Raw genomic sequence first — 17,445 nt, forward strand, 5'->3', positions numbered from 1 at the left:
GTACTGCCAGCTTCCTAACAACCTACCCCCTGTCATCATTATCCCCTGTATCGCACTGCCAGCATGTTACCCCCCATCATCATATCATCATCATCTTCAATCCTTGTGAAAAGGTTAAGAACCCTGATCTATGGTATTCGTTTTAAGAAATGTTTGTGTTCTAAAAGTGAAAAGGATAGAAAAGGAAACGGCTAAGAAACAGCATTATGTACCCAAACTCCAGGAGGTATTAGTGATTGTATATTTCTAGTTTCAGCACCAAGTATGAACAAAACCTATTCTTGCTTTATGGCGCTTTAGACTTGACTTACACCTATGGGCTTGTTAGGACGAGCGTATTACAGTACAATATATACAGTATGTGCATTGATATTCATATACGGTATAAAAAAAATGCAATTGCCCTTTAGTTCACCACAACGCACATCAATGACAAAAATAGTTCAGGTGATTTTTTTCATGCATTAAGGGTTGTCAAAGCGCATTCTAAGTGATTGTGCTACCCTAGCATAATGCACCTCAAGGCAGGAACAATGGGTCCTTAGTGTGATGGGTCTCAAAGACCTATAAGGAGGCTTAGGAGGTAGAAGGTACAGAAACAAGCTCAAATTTTCATATACAGTATCTCACAAAAGTGAGTACACCCCTCACCATTTTATAAATATTTTATTATATCTTTTCATGTGACAACACTGAAGAAATTACACTCAAAATAACTCAACACACAGCCATTAATGTCTAAACCGCCGGCAACAAAAGTGGGCACACCCCTAAGTGAAAATGTCCAAATTGGGCCCAAAGTGTCAATATTTTGTGTGGCCACCATTATTTTCCAGCACAGCCTTAACCCTCTTGGGCATGGAGTTTACCAGAGCTTCACAGGTTTCCACTGGAGTCCTCTTCCACTAATCCATGACGACATCACGGAGCTGGTGGATGTTAAAGACCTTGTCCTCCTTCACCTTGAGGATGCCCCACAGATGCTCAACAGCATTTAGGTCTGGAGACATGCTTTGCTAGTCCATCACCTTTCCCCTCAGCTTCTTTAGCAAGGCAGTGGAGGTGTGTTTGAGGTCGTTATCATGTTGGAATACAAAGGGAGGGAATCATGGTCTGCTTCAGTATGTCACCGTACATGTTGGCATTCGTGGTTCTCTCAATAAACTGTAGCTCCCCAGTGCCAGCAGCACTAATGTAGCCCCAGACCATGACACTCCCACCACTATGCTTGACTGAAGGCACTTCTCTTTGTACTCCTTAATTGGTTTCCTCTATATACGCTTGACACCATCTGAACCAAATAAGTTTATCTTGGTCTCATCAGACCACAGGACATGGTTCCATTAATCCATGTCCTTAGTCTGCTTGTCTTCAGCAAACTGTTTGCAGGCTTACTTTTAGAAGAGACTTCCTTCTGGGATGACAGCCATGCAGACAAATTTGATGCAGTGTGCGGCATATGGTTTAAGCACTGACAGGCTGACCCCTCACCCCTTCAACCTCTGCAGCAATGCTGGCAGCACTCATATGTCTATTTCCCAATATGTATATGACGCTGAGCTTGTGCGCTCAACTTCTTTGGTTGACCATGGCGAGGTCTGTTCTGAGTGGAACCTGTCCTGTTAAACCGCTGTATGGTCTTGGCCAACGTGCTGCATCTCAGTTTCAGGGTCTTGGCAATCTTCTTATAGCCTAGGCCATCTTTATGTAAAGCAAAAATTCTTTTTATTCATATCTTCAAAGAGTTTTTTGCCATGAGGTGCCATGTTGAACTTCCAGTGACCAGTATGAGAGTGAGAGCGATAACACCAAATTTAAAACACCTGCTCTCCATTCACACCTAAGACCTTGTAACACTAATGAGTCACATGACACCGGGGAGGGAAAATGGCTAATTGGGCCCAATTTGGACATTTTCACTTAGGGGTGTATTTACTTGTGTTGCCAGTGGTTTAGACATTAATGGCTGTGTGTTGAGTTATTTTGAGGAGACAGCAAATTTACACTGTTATACAAGCTATACACTCCTTTACATCGTAGGAAAGTGTAATTTCTTCAGTGTTGTCACGTGAAAAGATATAAAAAAATATTAACAAAAATGTGAGGGGTGTACTCACTTTTGTGAGATACTGTACCTTTAGATGCCTATATCTCCACATCTATGTGTTGTCAAAAGACAAAAGGTGCTTGTCACTGAAGATATCCACTGCTTGTGCATTTTTGTCATCACATACTCAGTTTGACTTGTACATGTTTTTACCGGTACCTAAAATGCGACAACATAATACAGCACATGCAGTAAACAACTGAATACTTCATTATGATTTATGAAGCATGAACAACGCAATTACAATAAGTTAGCACTGGCATGTTAAAAGCTGAAACTAAAAATAAGATAAAAAGGGAAGTTAATATATCCTTCAAGATTACGGTACTTTCTTCATAGCTAAAAAAAATGACAGCATCAAAAAAATAAGTATAAAAATAAAGAGCACAGCTAAACTTGACCACTTTAAGAAAATAAAGAAGGGCAAAGACCTACTATTATAACAGGACTTTCTGATTTTGGGAGTTTTTTGAACAATTACAGCCCAATTGACCTTTCTTATTCAGTTTTAGAATTTAGGGATGCAATATACAGTGGACTGAGGTTTACTTGGTATAGTTTACACATGCAGAGCAAAAAAAAGCCATTAAAACGAATACCATACTGTAGATATAAAGGTATATTCAATAAACCAAAAAGAAAGTATGGTAACCAACAATATCAAATCAAAAATCAATCATTTACATACTGATTGGTTAGGTTCTTGCACCTTGCATAGCATCAAATCTCTTTGTACTGCAGTACTGAAACAAGGGCAGTAATATTCAAAGCTGCAAATCCTCTTACCAGATATTTTAATAGGGCTCTGGAAACTTGGCTGAATCTTGTGAACATTATCATTTTTTAACACTTGGTCCAGTGGGGACCTCTCAAAGAAAGTGAGGACAACTTCTGATCTCGAATACTGTAAAAAATAAGAGAGAAAAAGACATAAGTATGAATAGGATGACTGAATAAATAAATAAATGAAGAGCTGGTATTGTTTGTACACACTGCTGCTTCAGAATACTGCTTACACAGGCATTTGCAATTTGTTAAATCATAAAAAGCTGATATTATGACGTCTATTCTAACAGCCCCCCAAACAAAACATTGCGAAAGTCTGGAAAGCTCCTACTTTAGATCCATTGGAGAGTAAAAACGGTAATGGATGATGTCAAATGATGACTATTTTAAATGACAAATTTGCCCTTTTTGGGAAGGCCTCCTTTTTCCACATCCTGGTTGAGTGAGGTACTGGTGATGCAACCCTGGCCTCACAGCTGCAACTTGGGAAGTTCCTGTCACATTTTGATGGAGGCAAACCCAGAGATTCAGGAAGTAAAGGGAGGCTCACCTGCCCTAATGCCCTGTACACACGATCGGTCAATCCGATGAAAACGGTCTGATGGATTTTTCCATCAGTTATCCGATGATGCTGACTGATGGTCAGTCATGCCTACACACCATCGGTTAAAAAAACGATCGTGTCAGAACACGGTGACGTAAAACACAACGACATGCTGAAAAAAATGAAGTTCAATGCTTCCAAGCATGCGTCGACTTGATTCTGAGCATGCGTGGATTTTTAACCGACGGACGTGCCTACAGACGATCGTTTTTTATCTATCGGTTAGGTATCCATCAGATAATTTTAAAGCAAGTTCCATTTTTTTTAACCGATGGAAAAATAACCGATGGGGCCCACACACGATCGGTTTGGTCTGATGAAAATGGTCCATCAGACCGTTTTCATCAGACAAACCGATCGTGTGTACGCGGCATTAGTGATGGCCACCATAAGTAGAAGGAAAAAATAACTAAGCAAAAAATAAAAACCCTGAAATTATCTATAAGTATCTGTCTGTAGATTGTCATAACTAAACATTTCTAAGGACCACCCATTGTTCTCTATGGGGCGGCAGATATCAGCAGACATGTGTCCGCCGTCACCCGCCGGCATCTGATCCAGTCTGCTAAAAACAGACTGATGGAGATACATTCGCCATCCGACTGCCCCATAGAGAGTAACAGGCTGTGTCCATGTCCATTCTGCATAGCTCCCTGTTATCCGCCTGCTCAGCAGGGATCAGCTGAGAGATCTCCCACAGAGCAGGTGGATCCACTTGGATGGATTCCATCCTGCGTGAAAGGGTGCCTTTGTTGTAATGTTTATGATATGGGTAAAGTTCATATTTATTGCGTTATCTCTGACCTAAGATCTATTATTAGGATTTGATTTTTGAGGTAATCGGCAGGAAAATTTGTTGTCAAGGTAATTCCACATGCTCAACTAGTGCTGACAGCAGGAAAACATGTATGAGACAGGGACATCCAGAAACAGTCCAAATACTTTTGTCCTGTACTTTTATTTTACAAGAAATCAAACAAACAGGCGGGCTTTGTACAGTAAATTTGTAGCATAAAACCTACATCTGCTCTTCTGAGCTAATTAAACGCAGGTAATCTCCTGACAAATAGGGCACTACTGGGTTTCCCAAATAAGTCAGCCAGGCAGTTTCTGTACCTCTTTAGTGTTCAGTCAATGACTTTCCACACAGTAACAGGTTCCCACAGCAGGAAAAATGAGAGAGAGAGACAGAAGCATCAATCAACTCATACATAAAGGCCGATGGACAGCTGAGATAATAAAGATGTCTGGCTACCAGGTAAGATGTGGACATAGCAATGGAGGCTTTATCCCAACAAAAAGCTCTACAAAGACCCAAGCTTCAAGACTCCAAGACTTATATTAAGATTCTGAGAAAACCAAATGTTTGTTTTCTACACATCAGCCATAACCCTCACCATGTGTCACTGAGAAACCTAGGTTACACTGTCCACAATCCTGACAGCCAGTGTCCCACAATATAGAAATATATAAACTGTATATTCCCAAGTGTGCTCTACATGTAAAGTATCCCCATACAAATGCCCAAAAATCTGAGACTAACAGGTCTTGAAACAGAGATACCGTATTTATCGGCGTATACCGCGCACTATTTTGCCCTGAAAGGGCAAAATCGTGGGTGCGCGATATACGCCGATACCCGCTTTCCCGCCACGAGTTTGAATACTGCGCCAGCATATACCGAACGCAGTACACTTGTGAATCTTCGGGCAGTCTCGGCGCCTCTCGCACTGACGTCCTGAGCGTACAGGACGTCAGCGCGACAGTTGCCGAGCCTGCCCGAAGATTCACGAGTGTACTGCGCTCGGTATATGCCGGCGCAGTATTCAAACTCGTGGCGGGAAACGAGCGGGGAGGACGCGAGGACGCCGGAGAAGGACCCCCGACCCGCCGAAGAGGACCCCCGACCCGCCGAAGACGGACACCGGACCCGCCGAAGAGGACACCCGAAGCCGGACCCGACGAGGCCGCCAAAGGACGCCGCACAAGACACAAAAACTGTAAGTACAAAAAAATGTTTTGTTCCACTTTAGGGGTGCGCGGTATACGCGGGAGCGCGTTATACCGCGATAAATACGGTAATTCAAAGTGGAAACATTTATTGGGATTAATTTACTAAAATTGGAGCGTGCAAAATCTGGTGCAGCTGTACAGTGTAGCCAATTAGCTTTTAACATCAGCTTTTTCAATTAAAAGTGGATGTAAACACGAAATGTTATTATTGTTTTTTTGCTGTCACAATGTAGAGTAAAAGATTTCCTATCATCTGTGCCCAGTCTTGCCACACAGAGTTAATCCACTTCCAATTGCATCTGTGTGAACTGAGCCTAAAACCTGAAAGCTGATTGGTTTCTATGCAGAGCTGCACGATTTTGCAGTCTCTAGGTCATGACAACACAGTGGGGGTTATTTAAGAAAGGCAAATCCACTTTGCACTGCAAGTGCAAACCTACAAGTGCAAAGTGCACTTGAAATTGCACTTGAAAGTGCAGGTGCTGTAAATCTGAGGGGTAGATCTGAAATGAGGAGAAGCTCTGCTGATTTTATTATCCAATCATGTGCAAGCTAGAATGCTGTTTTTTAATTTACCTTGCATATCCCCTTGGATCTACAGTGAGTGACTGCACTTCAAAGTGCACTTTCAGTGCAATTTCAAGTGCACTTTGTACTTGTAGTGTGCACTTGTAGTGCAAAGTGGATTTGCTTTTAGTAAACAACCCCCAATACAATTTTTACATTGAATTCCAAAGCAGACCTGCCAACATAATTTCTGATGCATTACAAAGGACACAGATCTCTCCTCATCTCCTCACACCCCAACTCCTTATCTCCATAACCCCATCCTGGGACTTGGGACTTGGTGTCACCCTTATTCGGAAAGGGGTACTACCAATTATTACACAAGCGTGATACTATTTAGACACCTTTTTGAATTTGTAATTGGCGCATGTGGCACAGTGCAACCTAATTGCTGGGGCTTCTACCAACCGCTTGTAAATTCCCATTAGATGGGGGGAGAGAGCCTGCTTGAGAAGTAATGAATTTCTTGCAGTGAGGTGGAAGGACAAACTGAACATTTTCGTTCCGTCTTCCATTCAAGCAGAAATGACAGTCCAAACTGCAACAGCGTGTTGTTGAGAAGCCCCTCTATGTCAAGGACTACAACCTTAACATGGGAGGGGTGGACTTCAAGACCAGGTGATGGGGTCGTACTTAGTTGCCCATAAGGCCAGACGCTGGTACAATAAAGTGTCTTTATATTTATTCCAATTGGCTCTGTTCAATGCTTATGTCCTATACAAAGCGTCAGAAAGAGGTGGATCCTTCCTAAAAAAAAACAGCAACAGATCATCACAGCCCTTTTGTATCCAGAAGGTCCTGTGGCCCAACTTCTCATTTCATTTGCAGTGAAGCAGCTGCATGAGAGGAATTTTCCAGATGTCCTCCCTGGTACCCCTACCCAAAGAGCACCCCAAAAAAGATGTTGCGTCTGTAGCAAATGCGCATATAGGCTTTTTTTGTCCCTGCTGTCCTGGCCAACCTGGTCTCTGCATCCAGGACTGTTTCTGTTGCTACCACACACTAGTGGATTAGTATAGGGTATAGCATGGCACAGTCTAGGGCACACATTCACACAGGGTCTTGAAAGATGTTAGATGGTTATCGCATTTTGAGAGACCCTAGCCTGGAACATTAAACGTTTTTTATAGTTAAGAAGAAAAAAAAAACATAAAAAATAAAAAAGCCAAAAATAGTTGTAGTTTTATTGAGTTAATGTTCTTATTGTTTTACTTTACTTTATACTATACTGCTATACTGTAATGTTTTATTGTTACTGTGTTTTATTGTTAAGCATTGTTTGCTTTGCAGGTACACTATTCTACTGTTTTACTGTACTGTATACTATACTGCTATATTGTAATATTTTATTGTTACTGTGTATTATTGTTAACTATTGTGTACTTTGCATGTATGCCATTCAGCTGCAGCAGTGACCTGTTTATTCTGAGAGCAACAGGGTTTGCTCTCAGCATACGTAAATCAGTGACTACATCGCTGTAGGAGATGATTTCACTACCACAGTTAAAAAAAGAGCATATATGGTGAAGCATCCCTATGCACCCTATGGGTGGACAGAGGGTAGACCGCCCCTATGCTTCGCCATATAATTTTTTCACTTTTATTGGCAGAGATTTCTTCATCCATGTTGATCAATGTGAATGGAGGAATCTGTTAGTTTTTTTTTTTTTTTTTTTTGGTTAATGGTCGGAACGAAAAAAAAAGAACATTGCATGTATGCACAGCATTAGAAGTAGGTGGATGCAGGGCGATATATTCTAATGGTGGGCATACCACACACTTTTTCTGGCAGAGATTTCTTCATCCACATCGATTGATGTTAATGGAGGAATCTCCACAGTCTGCATAAAAAAAAGAACATTACAATAAGTACATTACAAGCAGTGGGAGGGGATGCTCCCCCCCCCCCCACCCACCCATCACCTTCCGCATTTTTCTCGGGCTCTCCTGTCCCACTGGGGAACCCAAGAATGCAGCTGGTGGTTCAACCAACTGACCATGGAGCTGATCGGAGACCAGAATGGCTCCAATCATCTCTATGGCCTAAGAAACTGGAAGCTTCGAGCATTTCATCAGTTTCGACGGATATAACAGTGCCATTTTAAAATTGGGAAAGCATCTTATCAAACCGATCTTGGTGTGATCAGATGCTTTAGGGGCAGAGGAGAGATCTAGAGTGTAATAGACCCCAAATTTTAAAAAAAAGAGTACCTGTCACTACCTATTGCTGTCATAAGGGATATTTACAATCCCTGCAATAACAATAAAAGTGATAAAAAAAAAAGAAAGGGATGGTGTAAAACTAAAACTAAAAAGTAAAATAAATAATAATAAAAAATCATAAATTAAAGCACCCTTGTCCCCCTGTGCTCGTGCGCAAAGGCGAACACAGGCATCAGTCTTGTGTCGTATGTAAACAGCAATTGCACTATGCATGTGAGGTATCACCGCAAACGTCAGATCAAGGGCAGTAATTCTAGCAGTAGACCTCCTCTGTAAATCTAAAGTGGCACCATGTAAAGTCTTTTAAAAATGTATATCGTTTTTCGCCACTGCACAGACATGCGCAATTTTAAAGCATGTTGTGTTTGGTATCTATGTATTTGGCATAAGATGATCTTTTAGATTTTACCAAACAATTGGGCAATATATTGTCATGTTTTAAACACTTGTGACAAAAAAAATGTATATTCAATAGGCTCAATATGCCCCTCAGCTAATTCCTTGGGGTGTCTACTTTCTAAAAAGGGGTAATTTTTTTTTGGGGGGGGGGGGGGGGGTTATGCTGCCCTGCCATTTTAGCTCTTCAAGAATTGAGATAGGCATTCAGAAAGTAAAAGTTGCGTAAATTCCAGTATACTGTATATACCATAGTTTGTAGAAGCCACAACTTTTGCACAAACCAATAAATATACACTTATTAAGATTTTTTTTTTTTTACCAAAGACATGTAGATGAATATATTTTTCCCTAAATGTATGACAAAAATTATTTGAGATTTTTTATAACACAAATTTGAAAATATATATTTTTTCAAAATGTTCGATTTTTTTCCGTTTATATCGCAAAAATAAAAATAAAAAATAAAAGTGATCAAATACCACCAAAAGAAAGCTCTATTTGTGGGGAAAAAGGACATACATTTTGTTTGGCGTTGCATGACCGCACAATTACCAAGTAGCGCAGTGCCAAATTGCAAAAAATTCTCCGGACGGGAATGGAGTATAACCTTCCGAAGCTGAAGTAGTTAAACTGAAAAATCTAAAAATATAAGACATTCTGGCTATTAGTGACACATGCAGTAAGATAGTCTCAATGTTCTTCACATCAAAAGATGTATTTTGTTTGAACAAGGCAGCATTTCAAGAGGAAACGTTGAAATCATTAAAAATAATGGTATCAAGTGAAAGTAGGTTGTTAGATCTTCTTCTGGAAATTAAGCTGTTTAATTGTGGAACTTTACAGCTAACAACATGTTTTCATAGGTAGTTCTGTGATGTGTGAAGTCCAACCAATTTTTTATTTTTTTTGTTTTGGATTGTGGGAAAGGGTTAAACCATGTTCAGGTTTTTATTGCTATTTGTGTCCCCATTGGGACATCAACTCCTTCATGAAGTTTTACATTGTTTGATGACCCCCAAACATTTACATGAAAATAATATTTTTTTATATAATTAATTTAATAAATGCTGCTTTAAATATTAGTGCTATGATTTATTTATTTTTTAAATAATAATACTCTTTAATATCATTAACGTTGTTACAATGTTGAACTTTTAGTAAATGTACAGAAATCATATCTTTGGAACCACTCCTAGCACTTTGGGTGTTCAAACTGGCTCTCCAACAGTATTCGAAGTTGGGTGTACATTCAGTAAGGCTCCATTCAAACTAAGACAGGAAGTGCGGTGGCGGTAAATTGGCCGCTAGCGGTGCGGTTTTACCCCCCCCGCTAGCAGCCGAAAAAGGATCAATACTGCCAGCAATGCGCCTCTGCAGATTGATTTCAATGGGAAGGAGAATGGATGGAATGTATTTCCTTCCCAAAAAGTGAAGGGTGGAAGTTCAGAAACACACAACACATAGCTAGGCCAGTACCAACAAATGACAAATAGGGACAACTCAAGGCTGTCCACGCTATCTGGCTGAAAAGCCATGTGGGTAACACCATAGCACCTAACTGTCCCTGATTTCGAGGGACTGTCCCTGATTTGGAACAAAGTCTCTCTGTCTCTCTTTCCTCCTCATTTGTCCATCATTTTGGTCTAATCTATATACTGTATTTCTAGATAAAATGCACTATTTATCTTTCAAAAATTGTTTCCTAGTGCTAAACCTTTCATCCAATTTCTAAATTGCTGCATTTGTAAATTTCAAAAGCCGGTATAAAGCAATATAATAGTGGTATAAAAAAAACACATGTGGCTTTAACAATTTTTTTTTTGTATAATTCTCCTTTAAGGGGGGCGTGACAGAGAAATGTGTCCTATGCCTACATACTTTTGATAATAAGGGTCCCTCGTTCCCATCTCAAAAAGTTGGGAGGTATGGGTAACACTGTCTTGTAACTAATCACCTTACCTTGAGAATAAGGACTGGCATTGAGCGCTACAAAGGCCTTCATAGACTAATTTACTCCAATTGACCTTTCATCATTTATCAACCACCTATAGACCGCTCTTTTAGCCCCCAGTCATCCTCAACCCCTAAGATACTCTCATTGACTTTTGGAGGTTTTTCCATTTTACGGAACCCTTTTTTAAAGAGATTATGCCAGTCTAATGAAAATCTAGGTGTTATATGTGAAGCTTTATACAGTATATTTGGCTCCTTTGTCTACTTAAAAATGTGTTATAAAAATTAAAATGACGAATGAATAGACCAGGATACGCACATAAAATATACTATGATACTTCCACTCAGTTATCACTTTTTAACATATAGAAATGTCGTATATGACATACTTACTTTACAAGCCATATTTATGACAGTCTTCAGGAGTTTTTCAACTTCGTTCAGTCTTGACTCTATTTCATGGGCATCTTTTATTGTGATGAGTCCTGAAAAGGAGAGAGTAAGAGTTAAGAATGTGGGTAAATGTGTCTTTATTATTTCTAAGAAAGTTTAATTTATTACAAGCAGGCTTATTCAAAAAGGGATTACAAAAGCAAATATGGTGTGTTAACCACTTCCATACAGGGCACTTATACACCTTCCCGCCCAGACCAATTTTTAGCTTTCAGCACTGTTGCACTTTGAATGACAATTGCGCGGTCATGCTACACTGTACCCAAACTAAATTTTTATCATTTTGTACCCACAAATATAGCTTTCTTTTGGTGGTATTTGATCACCTCTGGGATATTTATTTTCTGCAAAAAAAAAAAAAAAATGACCGAAAATGTAGAAAAAAAAATGCGGCACTGATGGGCGGCACGAGTGGGCACTGATAGGCGGCACGGATGGGCTTGGATAGGTGGCACGGATGGGCACAGATAGGTGGCACGGATGGGCACAGATAGGCGGCACGCTGGGCATGGATAGGCAGCACGGATGGGCACGGATAGGCGGCACGGATGGGCACGGATAGGTGGCACGGATGGGCACTGATAGGCGGCACAGATGGGCACTGATAGGCGGCACGGATGGGCACTGATAGGTGGCACGGATGGGCACTATTGTATGTGTTTTACTAATGGATGCCAATCAGTGCCAAACAATGCCTGCCAATCAGTGATGCCCCTTGTGTCAGACTGACACCCTGCAACAACGATCGACGCGATGCGTGCCCCCGGGGGCCGCGCGGCGGCTCAGAATCCTGAGGACGTCATATGACGTCCAGTCAGGATTCTACAACCACTTTGCCGCCGTGAATTTGTCATTGGCGGGCGGCAAGTGGTTAAATAAAGTAACCCATAACAATACCCATATTTCACTTCACAGCAATTGAATCAAGTAAGCATGAAAACACTAATTGGTTACTGTATGGCACGCTGTACAATAAAGTGGATGTAAACCTCAGACATGAAATATGAATAAAGCATATCCCTCTATAGTGTGTACTTATCTCAATTAGGAGCGCTAAGTGTCATTTCAGTCTGCTACCTTCCTCTGCTATCAGCATGAGTCCCTTCTGACAAATTTTTATGACACAGAGAGAAAAAGGGTAACAGAGGAGGGACCCCCAGCTGATTGACAGCCTCAGCTCTGTTCCTGTGTGCTGTGTGAAAGGGCTGTGTGCTGTCCATTCCCTACAATCAGCTCTCATCGCTGAGCTTTGCAGAGTGTATTTTCAGCTCCCCCCCCCCCTTTTTATTCTCACAACTCAGACAAGATTTGTAAATTCTGGACTTTGAAAGGCTGTAAAGAAGAGAAGACTGAAGATAAACAGGTACAACTGATGTAGGAGGATTTTCTTCATCTCTGTGTATCCCCTAAGGCTAGTCATTTCACTATATATAATGGTTTATAATCACTTTAAGGCCAATGGTATGGTAGGAAGATGAAACCCAAAAACTTTAACAGTGTTCACTGTTGAAGAAAATGGCATAGATGTAAAGATGCCAGTGCCCTTCTCTACAGCAATGTTCTGTAAGCACAGGGTGCAGTGATGATGAACCCCCAGGAGTAGGTTTCAATGGGCAAGAAGGTTTAATGAAGGTTAAAACTACTTACAAAAAGGCAGGGGTAAAATTGCATATAAAACAATCACATGCAGACACCCCAGCGAGTGCGATAAAGTCAATGCTGTAGCTCCTCCTGACTAGTTTTGTTCAAAAGAACATTATCAAGTGATAAAGGAGTATCGGAAGTAGTGGGTCACATGCAGAACCTCTAGAAGTGGGTCACACAGGAAGCTAGAGGGTCCTGAATGCTGTAAATAATGGTGCATCCCTCCTCTCTAGTTATTGATATAGTGGCTATATAGAATTGCATGGATATGTAAACCTGAAGAATGGCTAACCAAATTTTTTGCTGTTTTTCTATTCTTTTATAAGAGTTCCATCCTTTTGCACTCTAGTCATTTAGGGCCGGTGCCCACTGGTGCGATGTCCAGCATCAGATGTGATTCCCACCGCACTGCAGAGCAAATCACATGCGATCTATGTGCAATGCGATTTCAGCCATACAGATAGTATGGCTGAATTCGCATCACATTCGGACCAAACCTGCACCTTTTTTTTGGTTGATCGGAATCGGATCGCATGGGTGTTCACACCTATGTGATTCGATTCCTGTCCGAATTTGCAGTTAGCACTGCAATTTGCAAACTGATTTGGGGGTGTAATTAACTTTCAATTGACACTCCCAGCAGTTTGCATAGGGCCGTATGAACTGTGGCCAGGAGACATGCAATGCGGGAACTCGCAGTGGATTTGCAATGTGAACCGAGCCTATATCTGACAGTTCAATTTATACCAACAATAGCAAAGCTTCAGTTTTGTTTTAACGTGTAAAGACCCCTTTGATCTCTATCTTGCTTAAAGGGGTTGTAAAGGTAAATGTTTTTTCACCTTGACCACTTGCCGACCGCCGCATGTATATGTACGTCCACAGAATGGCACGTACAGGCATATGGGTGTACATGTACGTCCCTGCCTTTCCGCGGGTCAGGGGTCCGATCGGGACCCCCCCCCGCTACATGCGGCGGTCGGATACCCGCGGGGAGCGATCCGGGACGACGGCGCGGCTATTCGTTTATAGCCGCTCCGTCGCGATCGCTCCCCAGAGCTGAAAAACGGGGAGAGCCGTATGTAAACACGGCTTCCCCGTGCTTCACTATGTCGCTGCATCGATCGAGTGATCCCTTTTATAGGGAGACTTGATCGATGACGTCAGTCCTACAGCCACACCCCCCTACAGTTGTAAACACACACTAGGTGAACCCTAACTCCTACAGCGCCCCCTGTGGTTAACTCCCAAACTGCAACTGTCATTTTCACAATAAAGAATGCAATTTAAATGCATTTTTTGCTGTGAAAATGACAATGGTCCCAAAAATGTGTCAAAATTGTCCGAAGTGTCCGCCATAATGCCGCAGTCACAAAAATAATCGCTGATCGCCGCCATTAGTAGTAAAAAAAAAAAAATTAATAAAAATGCAATAAAACTATCCCCTATTTTGTAAACGCTATAAATTTTGCGCAAACCAATCGATAAACGCTTATTGCGATTTTTTTTACCAAAAAATAGGTAGAAGAATACGTATCAGCCTAAACTGAGGAAAAAAATAAATTTATATATGTTTTTGGGGGATATTTATTATAGCAAAAAGTAAAAAATATTGAATTTTTTTCAAAATTGTCGCTTTATTTTTGTTTATAGCGCAAAAAATAAAAACCGCAGAGGTGATCAAATACCACCAAAAGAAAGCTCTATTTGTGGGGGAAAAAGGATGCCAATTTTGTTTGGGAGCCACACACCGCGCAATTGTCTGTTAAAGCGACGTAGTGCCGAATCGCAAAACCTGGCCTGGGCATTTAGCAACAAAATGGTCCAGGGCTTAAGTGGTTAATGCATTAAGGTGAAAAAACATCCGACAGCACCATCCCCTCAGCCCTTGTTTTACTTACCTCACCCCTCGAAAGTCCCGCGATCGTCCCCGTCATCCTCTTTGGTTCCCAGCCTGGCCGTTTATTGACTAGGTTGGACAGATTGATAGCAGAGCAGCCATTGGCTGGCGCTGCTGTCAATCACATCCGATGATGTGGTGCGCCGGGGGGCGGGGCCGAGTGATACGCGCCCGCAAAAGCTTTCCACCATGTGAGCTCGCTCGCATGATGGTGGAAAGCTCTTGCGGAGGGGGAGCCATGACAGCCGCCGAGGGACCCCAGAAAACATGGATCGGGGACACTCTGTGCAAAATGAGCCACACAGTGGAGGGAAGTATAACATGTTTGTTATTTTTTTTTTTATTATCTTTAGTGTCGCTTTAACTTGATGATAAACATTACAGTCAGTCAAATCAGACACACACACAGGTTATAATTATCCACTTTCTTATATAAAAGTAATATAAAATATGAATATCGTTTGGTTTGACTGAAAGAAATGTATTTGCCATTTTTTGTGCAATTTGTTAGACCACAGAACTGGGCATAGTAATCTAAAGCCACGAGTGACCACGTGTTACAAATAAGTGTACTGCACTGACTTGACTTCAATCTAATGCAGTTTAACCTAATTGAAAGCATATGCTTTGGCCTGAAGCCAATGACGAACTGTACTAATTAAACTATAAAAGCCTTAAGCTTAAGGACTTGTAAATCCTTAGTGTGTTAGCGCAGTGTGTGTATTCGAATATTTGGTTGGGATTTGCTGGTATAGTTAGAAAGTCAACCACATCATTTTACTACGGTAAACTCTGTGTTGCGAGGCAAATGTTCTTTGTCTTATATTCATTTATACAGTAGATTGACTTAAAGAAGAACTTTAGCATACATTTAAAAATTTGTGAGACGGACATTTTTTATTGCAAAAGACATACTATCTGGGATATTCATAAAATATCTTGGGCACTCTTTAGAATTTCCTTGCTCCTCCACACCACAATTGTCAGCGCAGGTGACAGATTTAAGTATCTGTTGGGTACAGGGACATTAATCTGGGGTGGCACCGACGCTGGAGTGTCCATACCACGGACCCTTTTGTTTACTTTCAGTTCTCGGCCCGGAAATTGGCTGACAGCTCACTGGGGCCAGAGTAGAGTCATTGGTTGTGGTGGCCTCCAGTGTTATAGCAACTACAAGCCCCATAGGGCAGGGGTGCCCAACCTTTTGAAGAGCGAGGGCCACTTAAGCGACTTGGTAACCGGTCACGGGCCACAATGAGCAGAGCGGGTGGATGGCAGCCCACTCTATTCTATACAACCCACTCTAATCTTTTATTTTTTTGTTTGCGGATCGGATTGGAGGTAGGCGTTTGTAAACGGACACAAGTCCATTTACATCCAACACTCCTTATGCCTCGTACACAAGATCGGTTTTCATGACAGGAAAAGTGCGATGTGAGGTTTTTGTCAGGAAAGCGACCGTGTGTATGCTCCATCACATCTTTTCTGTCAGTTTTCCTGCCAAGAAAAGATTGAAAGCAGGATTTTCGTGACAGGAAAAATTCCTATCTTAAATCGCGTTCGTCTGTATGCAATTCCGACGCGCAAAAAAAAACGTGCATGCTCAGAATCAAGCAGAAGAGCCAAACTGCCTATTGAACTTCATTGATCTCGGCTCGTCGTACGTGTTGTACATCACTGTGTTCTTGACGTTCGGAATTTCAGCCAAGATTAGTGTGACCGTGTGTATGCAAGACAAATTTCAGCCGTTTTCCTGTTGCTTCTCGGCTGGCTTCTCGGCTCATTCATTGGTTGATTGAAAGCAGCGCAGCCATTGGCTCGCGCTGCTGTCAATCGCATCCAATGACGTGGCGCGCCGGGGGGGGGGGGTGGGCCGAGTGATACAGTGAGCGGCTATAGCCGCCAGCTGTATCACTGGAGCGCGTCCGCAAGAACTAACCACCATGCGAGCTCGCTAGTATGAAGGTGATGAATTCTTGCGGGGAGGAGCCGAGACAGCTGCCGAGGGACCCCAGAATACCAGGTTCGGGTCAACTCTGTGCAAAACGAGCTGCACAGTGGAGGTAAGTATAACATATTTGTTATTTTTTTATTTTTTTTATCTTTAGTGTTCCTTTAAAAGCAGCCCAGTAACCACTGCAAAACAGATATGCCCATATATACTGTACACTGTGATTTTAGTAATAAACTTACCTTTAATAACAGTATTCTAAGGCCCCGTACACACGAGAGGATCGATCCGCTGAAATTGATCCGCGGACCGGTTTCAGCGGATAGATCCCCTGGTGTGTACAATCCAGCGGATATTTTTCCGCGGATTTTTTTCCCCGGGGATGGATTTCCAGCGGATCAAAATTTCTTAACATGCTAAGAAATCTATCCGCTGGAATCCATTCACACAGATTGATCCGCTGGTCTGTACAGACTCACCGGATCAATCCGTCCGAATCCATCCTCCGCATGCGTCGTAATGATTCGACGCATGCGTGGAAGTCCTTATATGACAGCGTCGCGCACGTCGCCGCGTCATCATCGCGGCGACGGCGCGACGCGTCATCGCAGACAGAATTCCGCTGGGATTTTGATCTCATGGTTAGTACAACCATGAGATCAAAATCCGCCAGAGGATTTATCCGTGGAAACGGTCCGGAGGACCGTTTCCGCGGATAAATCCTCTCGTGTGTACTAGGCCTATTCCATCCCAGAGCAGGAGATCGTGGGCCACATCAGAGGGCTCTGCAGGCCACATATGGCCCCCGGGCCACTGGTTTGTCACCCCTGCCATAGGGGAGCTGT

General features: G+C 42.0%; 1 protein-coding gene across 1 annotated transcript in view; it reads right to left on the bottom strand.

Moving 5' to 3' along the window:
* Positions 1-17,445, bottom strand: part of PXDC1 (PX domain containing 1) — a 115,789-nt gene that overhangs the window by 30,656 nt on the left and 67,688 nt on the right. Inside the window, exons 2-3 of the mRNA XM_040353646.1 lie at positions 11,046-11,137; positions 2,894-3,011 (exon numbers count right to left, since the gene is read on the bottom strand). Coding sequence (XP_040209580.1) covers positions 2,894-3,011; positions 11,046-11,137 — 210 coding nt within the window. The remainder of the gene's footprint in view (positions 1-2,893; positions 3,012-11,045; positions 11,138-17,445) is intronic.

The sequence above is a fragment of the Rana temporaria genome, chromosome 5 (assembly GCF_905171775.1).
Source record: "Rana temporaria chromosome 5, aRanTem1.1, whole genome shotgun sequence".
NCBI lineage: Eukaryota > Metazoa > Chordata > Amphibia > Anura > Ranidae > Rana > Rana temporaria.